The following is a 12,420-nucleotide window of genomic DNA, read 5'->3' as shown; positions in this document are numbered from 1 at the left end:
CAGTGACATGGGGCAGTGTCACCTTCTTTGAGAAAGGGATGTCTTTGCCTCACTACTCTGACATGTCTGTCTCTATGTTCCTTGCTTATCACTGATCCTTCATCCTGGGATCATGACCTGACAGAATTTTCCAGGCTAGCTGAGAAATTATCACGCACTTTAAAAATGCATTTGTACTGAGATGAAAAACTGTTTCTTATTCCACTGAAATGGCATTTAATTAAAACTGAAATTTGACTTATGGATGGGGACTTTGCTACACATGGAAGGAGACAGATCTGTTAAGATCAGAAGAGAAATGATATTGTCTCCAGCTTGAGCCTCCCATCTTGAACTGAGACTTCAACTCAAATATTTGCTATGCCATCTGTTACCTGAGGCAAGTCACTCACACTGCCTTGCTATAAAATTAATATGATTCTTTGCTAATTCCTATGCCTTGAGAGATCTGAGGCCATAATAGGCTTTGAAGTTTGTGGACATATGAACCTCAGAGTTAACAAAAATGTCCCCACCAAGATAAAGCTTCTTTCTCCACCTTTACAAGATGTTTCTGTGTCAACAGTGCACTGTATATTTTAGTGTTGTTTGCTGTGCCTTTCCTTAACACAGTTGTCCTTTCTCATACACAAATGTGACAGACTTTATTTAACAACTGTAAAACCAATTTACATTATACGTAGCATTGTCAGTTTAAGGTCAAAAAGAATTTATTTATACCCTTGTGTTTACTTATGATCTGTGAGCTGATATGCCTCACTCTTCCTCTTGTTTTTCCCTTTCCAGTAGTGGTAATAGTCAACCTATTGGTTTTAATGACTGGATACACGAACTGCTATAAGGGGTCCTGCACTTACTCTCTCCCAAAGAAAACTGATCCCTCTCATGAATGTGAGAGTAGTACTGACATGCTGGGTTAAGAAACAAGGTTCTTGGACTGCTTTCATTTTTACTGTATCTCTTCTAGCTTTCAGTTGTTCATAGATAATAGCTGGTTTACTGGGCTGTTTTAATAACATTACTGCTCTGAAATCATGCTGTATTTCTCTCTGTCGATTGCCTAGCACTGAAAGATACAGGAAAACAGGTCGATCACCTTGCATTACTCTGATTATCTCTGTGGTCATTAGTGAGATGTAACCAGAAACTCCAGCTGAAGAATGACTAAATAAAAGAGCAAGGTAAATCTTCAAGAAAGTCTCCAGGAGTTTTCCCTGCCTTAGGAAGGAAGAGAACACTCTGTCCATCAGCCTAAGCAGAAAGAGGACATAAAAGTGGGCAGAGCACTGATATTCTTAGAATGATTTAGTAAGTAATTATCTGGTTGGGAAGCCAACCAGATTTTAACTGTTAGAGATACCAGTTCCCCACACAAACAAGACATCCATCAGCCCTGTACATGAACAACATGAAAACATGCAACATTATATGGGTCACAAATTATCTCAATAATCAATACATGCAATAGACTATCTATATAGAGTTTGCTGCTATGAGTGGTTTCAGCACAGCACGCTGTTAGGTTTCCTCTGAATTCACAGATCATGCAAAGAGTTTTTTCATTGTCCCTAAACAGTGCCCAGGCTTAGACAGGTCATTCCCTGCTGTGTTCCAAAGAAAGCTGCTTGAAAGAACTTCTCTCCATACACGGCATAGCTTGCACATAGAAAACACAGGGGGTCCTGCAATGGGAACAGCTGGGCAGTCACTGCTTGTCTGAAAGCTGAGAAAGAAAACATATGTACAGTGGCTGGATTTTTGCGTTTTTTGGAGTTGAGCAACAAATGCATCCTCTACCACTTAACACCAAACCAGCAAGTTGACTGTATTTTGGCTGTAACAAATTCCACAAGTTTCACTCCAGTACACCAGCATCACTATGTGACTGGTGATTTTTGTTCACAAACTGCAGGGTGCTGCAGGGTGCCTGTCAAGCAAAATGCTGCATGCAAAGGCCAAAATGTGAGAAGAAAAAAAAATTAAATAGTTCAGTAGTAGTAACAGAATAAAGGCAGTGCAATTTGCTGGTCCTTTTGTTTCAAAATGTCCTGGAACATTTGCTCCAGATTACCTTTGAGGATGTGGAGGAGCCAATACCTTGAACAGGATTCTGTGGTACTTCTCACAGTATTGTCAGCCAAGGTGAAATAGTTTATTTCAGCACATAAAGGTTAGAAAGAGCTGGCACACAAAGCTAGGGCACATCCTCAGGCATCCCAAGACGTAAATCAATTAGATCAGGCAGCATAGGAGCAGAACATGAGAAGGGAGACTATGAATTCTCCCTGTCTTCACTGCAACCAACCAAGGCAGCTTTGGCCTGGGATCAGGGTGTAATACTTTGCTATCCTACTCTGACTTTTTTCCCCCCTCTTTAACTGGAAAATGCACATGGTCTGAAACACTGATAGTAAAACAAACCACAATGATGCTGTTAAATTGGCTTCATATATATTTGTGAGAGATCCAAAGTGGATATGTGGACTCTGTTGATTTCAGTCAAGAAATTCCTAGTGCCTGCACTCATGGGCTGATATGTTCTGTTGGTTTACCAGTGACTAGGAGTCAAGAGCATGAACCATATGGCTGTGCCCATTTCAGGGCAGGGCACACATCAGCATTGCCAAATCTAATTCACTAGTGATAGTCTGATTGTGGGCAGCTTTATCAAACAAGGAAGAAAATGGTTATCTAGGACTCACTTTTTAAAACCTAGATGGCTCAAAATATGCATGTAAATTTTGTTGTGAGTGACAACTACTATGCCTCTAATGGGTTTCTCAGGGCAAGTGCTAAATATTCCTTCCAAGCTTGAAATTCCTTTCAACGTAGTTCCTCTAACTGCTTTCCAGATCTGGTGTGGCACAAAAGGCACATCTATTTCTTCAATGCCTGTTAGAACAAACCTTCCTGTATGTAACTGCCTTATGTTAATAATGTCCTCCCCATGAGGTCATTTTACAGAAACATCATTGTTGTTAGACTTTCATGGTCAGTTTGCTCAAGGACTGTTATCACAAATTCCCTCTCTATATAAGTTCACTGAGAACATGAGCTTCCTACTGGCCATCTCCTTACTGGAAGCCCTGTACTTCTGCAAGAATGGTGAGTCCTTACATCTTATGCTGTAAAAGGCTATGGTATGTTGCTATAGATTTTAAAGGAGTTTCTGTTGAATTTATCTCAGTACTTGGTGATCTAAGCAACTTGGAGAATGTATAAATTCTGTGTTATGAGAGCAAGCATAAGACAGAGAGGCATAGGCAGGTAAGAACCTTGCATAAAACATATCAGCATGTAAATGGCAGGAGATGTAACAGGACTCCAGCTAAGGCTTTATTATAACTTCTTTTCACTCTTCATGTAATCTTTGGAGCTAATCTCTTTCTGGCAGAAAGCAGATCTGTTGTCTCTCAACCTAGAATTGGCCTTCATTTTTGTGAAAAGTCTGGATAACATCTGAATATTTAGTTAAGCTCAGAAGTGTTATCTTCAGTTTTACTCCTTTGCTACTCTGTTGCAATTTTGTAAGTTTTAATCTCTTCTGAGAGACAAAATGCTAGGTTTTCCTCCTCTCATCTCTCAGAGACAACTTCTTTTTACAAGTCACCAGTTCTATCTGAAACAGACACATGTACATATGTGTGTGTATGTGATTGTTTATTCCTGGTCTACTTTTCCTCTATAACCAAGATTTTATATTAATCACAACTAATTACATCCCAGAATTCTTGCACTTATTTCCTTTATATCCCCAATGGAAGCCCTCCAAACATTTCAAACTAATATTGAAGGATAAGCCACTAGCTGAGGAACTTCAGTTGAACTTTCAGAAAAAAACGCTGACAAATGTCACAGCATATAGAATTATTTAGGTTGCAGGAGGACACCTGCAACTCATTTGGTCAAATCTCCTGTCTAAAGTAGGGCCAAGTCTTGAGTATTCAACTTCAGCTAAAGTTATTTAACTTGTTCCTAATCCTTCAATATTAAGGTGAAACATTTGGTAGTTCTTTAGACTCCAGTGAAAAAGGTTTTGCAACTATGAGTGAGGTTAGTGAAAGAAACAATCAGTGACCAATCCCATGGAATAAAAAGGGACAAGAAAAATTAATGGGGAGGGGAAAGGAATAGAACATGTTTTTTTCACAAACAGTATCTGGATCTATCAGTCCTGTTATCGGGCAATGCTTGATTTTAACAGCTTGAAAAGAGATTTTTTTTTCCCCCCCCTTCCATATGATGCCCAGCCTCTGCTTCTTCTAAATGGTTCAGTATTCCTGATTGTGTGTTAAAGTGTTTAAACTGCAAAGGACAATTGGATTTTTGATTTGAAACCACAATGTATTTCCCTGTTTTGAATGGCAGTATTTATCATCAAGACATCTTAATAGTTACTTATGTATTCATATGAATTGTGTTTTCTTGTCCAGAAGACCATCTTGCCGTGCCTTCTTGTTCTTGCCATTAGCGTGTCACTGTCTGATGCTTCTTGCTTCCTTATGGAATGCAAGCCAGGGATGTCTGACGGTGTGACTGTAGGTAAGATGTCAACAGCTCTCAACTTGACAGACATCATCAGAATCACTGCCTGATTTGATTTGTCCCTTCTGTGCAATTTATCACCACTTAGAAATAAGTGGAAACAGTGGAAAGAAATCAATGGAAATGGGAGGGAAACGGGATATGGTAAGAGAAGAATTTATAATATATTATAAAAAGGAGAAGCTATTTAGGGAGAATCACACGGACCAAATTACAAATTAATTTTGTCCAGGGAAGTAGCATGGGCTGCATTAACTAATGCTGCCAAGAACCACTGGAAACAGAGGGACACAGGATTCTCTTCTCCCTGCATTACAAAAGCACACCCTGCTCTGCTGGGGAACCTCCATGTTTTGCAGATGGGGAAGTTCATGTAAAAAGCCAGCAAAGGTCCCACCCATTGAGTACAAGTAGCACTGTTGTTGGTGCAAGGGTCTGACACTGAAGGCTGCTCACACACTCTGTTTTCAGGCTGCCTTGACTCGGAAGGAAAGCTGCATGAATTTGGTTCCCAATGGAGGACAGACGACTGCAATGATTGCTCCTCTTTCAGGCACGGTATTAGCTGCTGCTCTAGGTGAGTGCAGAGCAGCAGTGGGGGTTTTTCTCTGCTGCCATGACACAGGACAAACCACTCCCCTTCACACAAGGGTTCCTGAGAAATGACCATGACCCTTCTCTCACTCACTTCATATCACAAACTTATGCATTCGTGTAACACCATCATCACTGAACATGCAAAAATTTCCTCTGAAAAATATAGGTCATTTTTAACAAAAGGTTTTTGATTTAAAATAAAAAGAGAATTTAATTCTTCTTGGAGCAAAAACTTCAGGCAAGTTACTGACTCAAGAGAGAACATGTAGTTCCTTAAGAAATTCCTCTTAATCCTAGTCCAGAGCTTTCCAAAGCCACACATTGCCCCACTTTCCCCTGTGAAGCGGCTCAAAATACATTGGACTGTCTGTAATTTTTCCTACAGGGACACCCAACCACTCTTATAATTCTTGTTCCATATTGTGGTTGAAGAGGAAAAGCAGTGATATGGGAATAGCAAAGAAACACAACAAACATCCCTTAGGTGTAAATCAGATCAGTAAACTACATCTGTGCCCTCATCCCGATTAAGCAGCAGACTAAGTAACATTTGAACTGGGAGCTTTGTGCAAGTTCCCTTTTCTGCTCCCAAACATCTTCTCAGTATAGCTTCTTCATATTAAAGGTGTAGATACCATCTGAGGTGGAAGCTGTTTACTCCTTGTTCCCATCACCTTTTTTCTTTTCTCAATGACAGCTATGCAACACCAGTTGACTACGATAAAGAAAAGTGTGAAAGCATTTTCAACAAGGAGACCTGTTCTTATAAAGTAGTGGAGAAAGATGATCACTCAAAAGAGTGCCCAGTCCATTCATGGGTGGCGTAACAGAAGAATGGTGGATTGAGGGGATATTTCCTTTTATTGTTTTAAGGGTTCTCTTTCACAAATTCAAGAACACTTAAAAATGCAGTTGTTGAGTGAAATCTACTCATAAATCCCAACACAAAATAAAACTGAATATCTACTCCCCCAAAAATTCCTTGGTTTCTCTGCCTTCTGCTTCACCATGAAGAACTGACCTGTTCCGCCCTTGAGATCAGACATAAAAGCTGACACTTACAGTATCCTTAGTAGTTGCTAATCTTTATTCTTCTCTGGTCATTCTTCAGTGCCAGGGAGTATATTCTGTAATCTGTGCACAGCTGTATCTTAAAGCTAAAATAAAATCAGACGAAGCATCAGAAAGTCATGTGACATTTTCCTCTTTGAGCACGAAAACCAAAAGAATTAACATTCCGAAAAACATGGGGAAAAAAAAATGAAAAGCTACTCAAAAATCTTTCTGAACAATCTGTTTTTTATGAAAATGCCTTACATGATTAACTTTTATCCTATATGGCTCCCTGGAGACCAACTTATTGACTGCAAATCTACCAGCTACCCAATCTAACCCAGCACCCAGTAATCCATTACACTGACAGCAGAGCAGGGCCAGTCCTCAGCCTGAGGTCCGAGTAAAAGAAAAGGTCCTTTATGCAGATTAACCCCTAGGAAATTAAAGTTTTTAAATTGGCCAATGGGCAGCATTGTAGTTGGTGGAGTGACTCATCTGGACTGGACTCAGACGGGGAAGAAGCTCAGTAATTCCACAAACAGTAACTGAGAGGGATATGCTTGCCAGCATAAGCTCTCCTTTGGGGTGCTGCTTCATAATCTTTATGGTACATTTATTCAATTGCCTCTTTCCAAAAGTGACCACGAGCATCCTATGTCTCCATGTTCTATTTCTCCGTAACAGACAGAGTGTGTCAATGCTTCCATAGCTCCTCCTTTCAAGTTATGGAATGAGCATATACCTCGTCAGTAGTGGCGAGTCCTGCTGTCTGCAGGGGAAAGGCAAACCTCAGCTTGTATCAGCCTTAACTCATGTGCTCCAATGAGCGATACAGGGATTACACTCCAGTGTTTTATTTCACTTCTACTTTCCTTTCTCCTTTCCTAACCCTGTCTTTCCTACACTGTCTTTTATTTCCCTGCCACATGCCCTCTTGTAAGAGGACCTGCAGTAACGAACTTTATACAATACTGCACTTTTACTTTATTCAGAAGCTGCTAATATCACTGTGCAGATAGACTAAAGGTGTCACAAAGCCCATAGGTTACACAAAGAGCAGTGACAATTACATCCACTGAGAAAAAGGTAAGCGGGTTCCTGCATGATTCGAGCTGCATCTGTTCCACTTTCTCCTTCCTTGGCTACACAAAATGCACAACACTGGTTGAGGTTTTGTGCTCCCCATCAGATGTCAACAGGCTGCCCAGAGCATGTGCAAGATTGGATTATAACTGAACCAATGTTCCTGTGAGGCCCGGGAAGATGCTAGATGTTTAGAGCATAACAATCAAAATAATCATTTGAGAACAAGAGATACCTCTTCCCTCATTATCTTTAGGCAGTGGGATTGCAATCAAGTACTTACCAGAGCTAGTTTGACAATCTGTCTGTTACAATACTCGTTTATTTTGTAGTTTACCTCCAAACTCACCTGATACTGATGTATTAGTTCTTTCTAACATCTAGCCATATCTGGAAGCTACTGGGACCTGCTTATGGTATATTTATGCAGACAGTCAATTATAGTGCAATGTGGAAAAAGCTTTGTAACCAAATATTTAGGCATATGATTATTTTCTGTTTTGATCAGATGTCCCTTAATGGTAAGAAACTATTTTATAGAACTAGTCAAAAAATAAGATCCAGAGTTCATAATTCTATTCAGGAAGAACACAAGCTAGAGAACACAGAGACTAAGAATATAACAGTAACCAAGCAAGGTACTTTGATGACATTTCTGAAGGCAGTCTTATAAGTTTTCTCAGTATTTGCAGAGACATTAATAATTATGGTTTCTGTGTACAAGAGATCAAGTTCCATGCAGTCTTCCAAAAGAGGAGGTGATTTTTCTCCTCCTCTCCTTAGTTAATTCTTTTCTGCATCATTAAAGTCTGATAATTTCTTTTTCTCCAGTTATTCTGAGGGCATCAGTCTTTTTCATTCTGCTGTGGATCATGATCTGATCTCTGAATCAGAATGAAATCCACTGAAATCCATTTTTATGCTGAGCTTTTTGCTGCATGCTTAAGTTTGGCGGTTTGAGTACTCTCAAATAGAGTAGAAGCAGACGAGGTATCCTCTTATGTACTGTCTGGAACTTGTCCAAAGGCTGGAAGCATTACAATTCCTGACTTATTTCAGATGCACTCTACCCAAGCATTAAGGCCATGAGAGAAAGTTTAAAATCCAGGCCATCTCTGTGAAGACAGGTTTCATGTTTTCAGACATCAATCTTGCTGTTTACAGCAGCTAAAACATTCAGATTCACAGCCTGTCCTAATATCCAATGAAAGAGAGCAAAAATGATTTGTCTACCAAGAGGAAATGGCATTTCTGAGGCCACTCTTATTTTCTATAGTGGAATGGAGTGTGGACAGATGGTTTTGGAGCTTGTGTAATAGTGCTCAGCCTTTTTTATACAGCATAAAGATTTTTCTCTGTATTATTATCATCCTGGCAACAGATGCAATTTGATCCCCACCCACAAAGAGGAGCTCTTCTCCATACTAGGTTTGTTCTTGCAATAATAAAGTGCCTTTACACAGAATCACAGAACATTCTGAGTTAGAAGGGACCCACAAGAATCATCGAGTCCAGCTCTTAAATGAATGGCCCATATGGGATCAAACTAACTGCTTGGTGTTATTAGCACCCTGCTCTAACCCACTGAGCTAATCTCCTCAGATTCCTGCTCTCTAGTTGGTTTAATCCAGACTGTTAGTTTCCTGCTTGCCTCTAGCTATCACCTTTCTTATTCTAGCATTCCAGTGTTCTGGTCTAACTCATTCTTCTGGATGAGCAGCTCCAGTGCCTTCAGCACCAGCCAAGGATGATGAAGTTGGGTTAGAATCATTTTGAAACTGTACTGACATACTCACACATACAATTGCAATTCTCCTACCTCAAATACTAGCTTGCCTCTTCTGTTTCTGCTTTTCGCTCTCACCTGCTTGGAAAACACCAGATTTACTGTTCACAAAATAATCTATCCAATGTAATTATCCAGTATAATCTAGCAGGTCAAGGGAGCTGATCCTTCCACTCTACTTGTCCCTAGTGAGGCCACATCTGGAATACTGTGTCCAGTTCTGGGGTCCTCAGTACAAGAAGGACAAGGAACTACTGGAGAGGATCCAGCGGAAAGCATCTCTCTTACAAGGAGAGACTGTAAGACCTGGGCCTGTTTAGTCTAGGGAAGTGAAGACTGAGAGGGGATTAACATACAAATATCTCAAAGGCAGGTGTCAACCCTTTTCAGTGGTGCCCAGTGACAGGACAAGGAGTAATGGCCTTAAGCTAAATCACGAGAAGTTCCACCTCAACATGAGGAAGAATGCCTTTACACTGATGGTGGCAGAGCACTGGAACAGGCTGCTCAGAGAGGTTATGGACTCTCCCCCTCTGGAGATATTCAAAACCCACCTGGACAAGTTCCTGTGTAACCTGCTCTAGGTGAACCCGCCTTGCCGGGGAGGTTGGACGAGATGATCTCCAGACGTCCCTTCCAACCTTAACAATTCTCTGATTCTATTGATATTCAGTGACATTGCTGGGGACACACTATCCCAAGCACCTTCACTGTGAGCCTGTTTACTTCCCTTTGCAAGCTTATGCTAAGAGAATGTATTATTGAAGGCATCTTCCAATGACATCATGCCTAGCACAGTCTCCAACACTTCAGGGACTAGAGGACTTGAAAATACTTTTTGACAAACTACTGCACTATAACTGTAGGGTTGCTCTTTCTAGTTTTTACTAAAGAAGGTGACACAGAAAGGGTAGCAGCATGGATAGAGATGTTTTACCAGGAACAGCAGTGATAGAACAAGGGTTAAAGGTTTAAAATAAAAGACAGTACATTCAGATTAGATACAAAGGAGAGATTCTTTTAACATGAGGGTAGTGAGACACTGGAACAGGTTGTCCAGAGAAGCTGTGGATGCCCCATCCCTGAAAGTGTTCAAAACCAGGTTGGATGGGGTTTGAGTAACCCAGACTAGTGAAAGGTGTCCCTGCCCATGGCAGGAAGGTTGGACTAGATTACCTTTAAAGGTCCCTTCCAACCCAATCCATTCTAGAGACATTTATCTACAACAGACTTCCAGGTTCAATTGTAAGGCAAGTCCACAGAGAACACCAACTCGCAAGTAAGTCATGATCAAAGACTTAATTTCCTTTTTAAGGCTGACTAGACACATGCACCCAAAGTCCAGAAAAGCCAGACTGAACCAGCACTCCTACTTGATCCAGAGCTATTTAATCACATTTTAAATCCATGCAAGCACCTTTCCTCACCATCTGCCAGGTCTCCTTATGATATGTAGTTCTACCCTATGAAGAGGTAGGAAAGGTTCATTTCATGTCTAATCCAAACAGCCTCTGGGGAGCAGTCTGCTCTCCTCTTGTCTGCTCCAAGTTTCAACATAGAAAGAGATGATGTTACCTATTGCATCTAGTTTTGGAACAGCAGAAGCACAGCAGGGACTTGGCTCCCTTCTGTAGCAAGGAATCTAGCTGTGGGAAGATGAACAAACCATCAAAAAATCAAAAAAGCAGAGACAGAGCATACAAAGCTCTGCTTTGATCTTCTCACTTCTGCAAAGTCATGTTTTGCCTTTGTATCTCTGTACTTCCACATACACAGCTATAGTCCCTTATAAAGAACACATCCCTCACCTTCAAAACTTCAGATCATAACACCACTAGCTCCACACAGTGGAAAGAAAACATTCACAGGAAAGTTTCCTCCACTATCCTGTCAGGTTAAAGGTTTAGAAGGCTCTGCAGAACACTGGGAGGCAAATCAGTCCAGGCAGAGCAGAAGAGGTTGTGTGCTCTCTTCCCCTCAATCTCCCCCTTTCCTCCTGGTAGCACATAGCTCCCGTGCTAGAAAGAGAGGCAGTTTTCCATAGCTGGCCTTCCCATCCCAGTAATTATTTTCAGGGTAAGTTTTTTTTTTTTGAGTACTGGAAAGTTGTTCTTGTCCTAGAAATGAAATCCAGTGCTTAGACTACAAAGTCTTTTAAACCAAACACCAGAACACACATATAATTTCTATTAAACATTGTTTATCACCTGAAACTTAAAGGTTTTGTACTCATTCATGTTCTGTGCCCAATAAGATTTTTGCCCCAATCTTAAAAAGAAAATCCAACTTAAATAAGGAAAGTGCATATCTCATTTACATTATGCATACCAAAGAAGCTAGAGATTTGCAGTTCACATTCTGCTCTGTGCCAATTTTAAAATCTCAGATAAATTCAATTCATGACAATTTTTCTTGCTGTGTTTGCTCTTAGTTAACTCCTCTATTGGTCTGCAGGAAAGTTTGCATTGGCACCTTTACAAAGCCTGAAAATTTCTGTTCTAATCTAACACTGTGAGCATGTTTCCTTGGGTCAAGCTGTGGTGTATTTTGGGTTGAAACTGATTGGAACTGATTGACTTTACACAGGTATTTAAAGGAAACTGCAGAACACGTAAGTCATATGATCAATTTAAAACAATCATCAAAATCGGGTTAATTTAATATTCCTCCCCACTCCCAAAATTCTGTTTTCACATTTCATTTCTTTCAGCATACCTCAAGCACTGACCCATGCTCTTTACACTTCTCTAGGCCTTCAATGCTTTTGCACAGTCAATCCTTCAAGTAGATGTCCATTAAGGATCACTGATAAACCGCAGTCCTTTGCCACCACAAGATGATAACCTCCTTCAAAATACCCTAGTATTTTTCTTCCCTGTAGTTCCAGAGGCTTCTCCCCTTGCTCCCCTAGTCTACTAAAGATGGGACGAATCTACAGAGATGGGGAAAAAGTAGTTTTGTTTAGTAGCTGGCTATACTGGCTCAGATACTGTGAAGAAATTAATTCCCTAAGGTGTATAATGCAGAAGTCACTGGATGAAAGACAGGGGAGCTGGACTCAACTGAAATACTGGCTTGTGACTCTGTGGCAAGCATGCTACCCTGAGCTAAGTTGTAATCTCATTGTAGTACAACTCTAATGAGTACATTCATTAGAGTATCTTCCTGAGGCACTTTTCCTCCCTATTTCAGTTCCCGCTCTTGTTCTGCTCCTGAACAAAGGGATACTGTCCTGCACACCAAAGCTGATGGTCAAGAAGAGGTGAGCAGGGGTCTGGCTTGGTGCAGTATTCATTCAAAATTCTTTAGACTCCTGAAGTAACAGACTGGATTATTTAACAAAAGTCTCTTCT

At 40.6% G+C, this 12,420-nt stretch overlaps 1 protein-coding gene across 1 annotated transcript; it reads left to right on the top strand.

Annotated features, from left to right (window-relative positions):
- The first annotated feature begins 3,050 nt into the window (after positions 1-3,050).
- On the top strand, positions 3,051-5,969 carry LOC113986641 (beta-microseminoprotein). The gene is made up of 5 exons (XM_039391470.1): positions 3,051-3,105; positions 3,995-4,053; positions 4,434-4,542; positions 5,017-5,122; positions 5,840-5,969. The coding sequence occupies exons 1-5, from the start codon at positions 3,051-3,053 to the stop codon at positions 5,967-5,969; spliced, it is 459 nt and encodes a 152-aa protein (XP_039247404.1).
- The last annotated feature ends 6,451 nt before the right edge of the window (positions 5,970-12,420 follow it).

Source organism: Pipra filicauda, unplaced genomic scaffold (genome assembly GCF_003945595.2).
Source record: "Pipra filicauda isolate LSUMZ 115617 unplaced genomic scaffold, ASM394559v2 scaffold96_size2947999_pilon, whole genome shotgun sequence".
NCBI lineage: Eukaryota > Metazoa > Chordata > Aves > Passeriformes > Pipridae > Pipra > Pipra filicauda.
The sequence above is the reverse complement of the archived record's forward strand: the minus strand, read 5'-3'. Positions and strand labels throughout refer to the sequence as shown.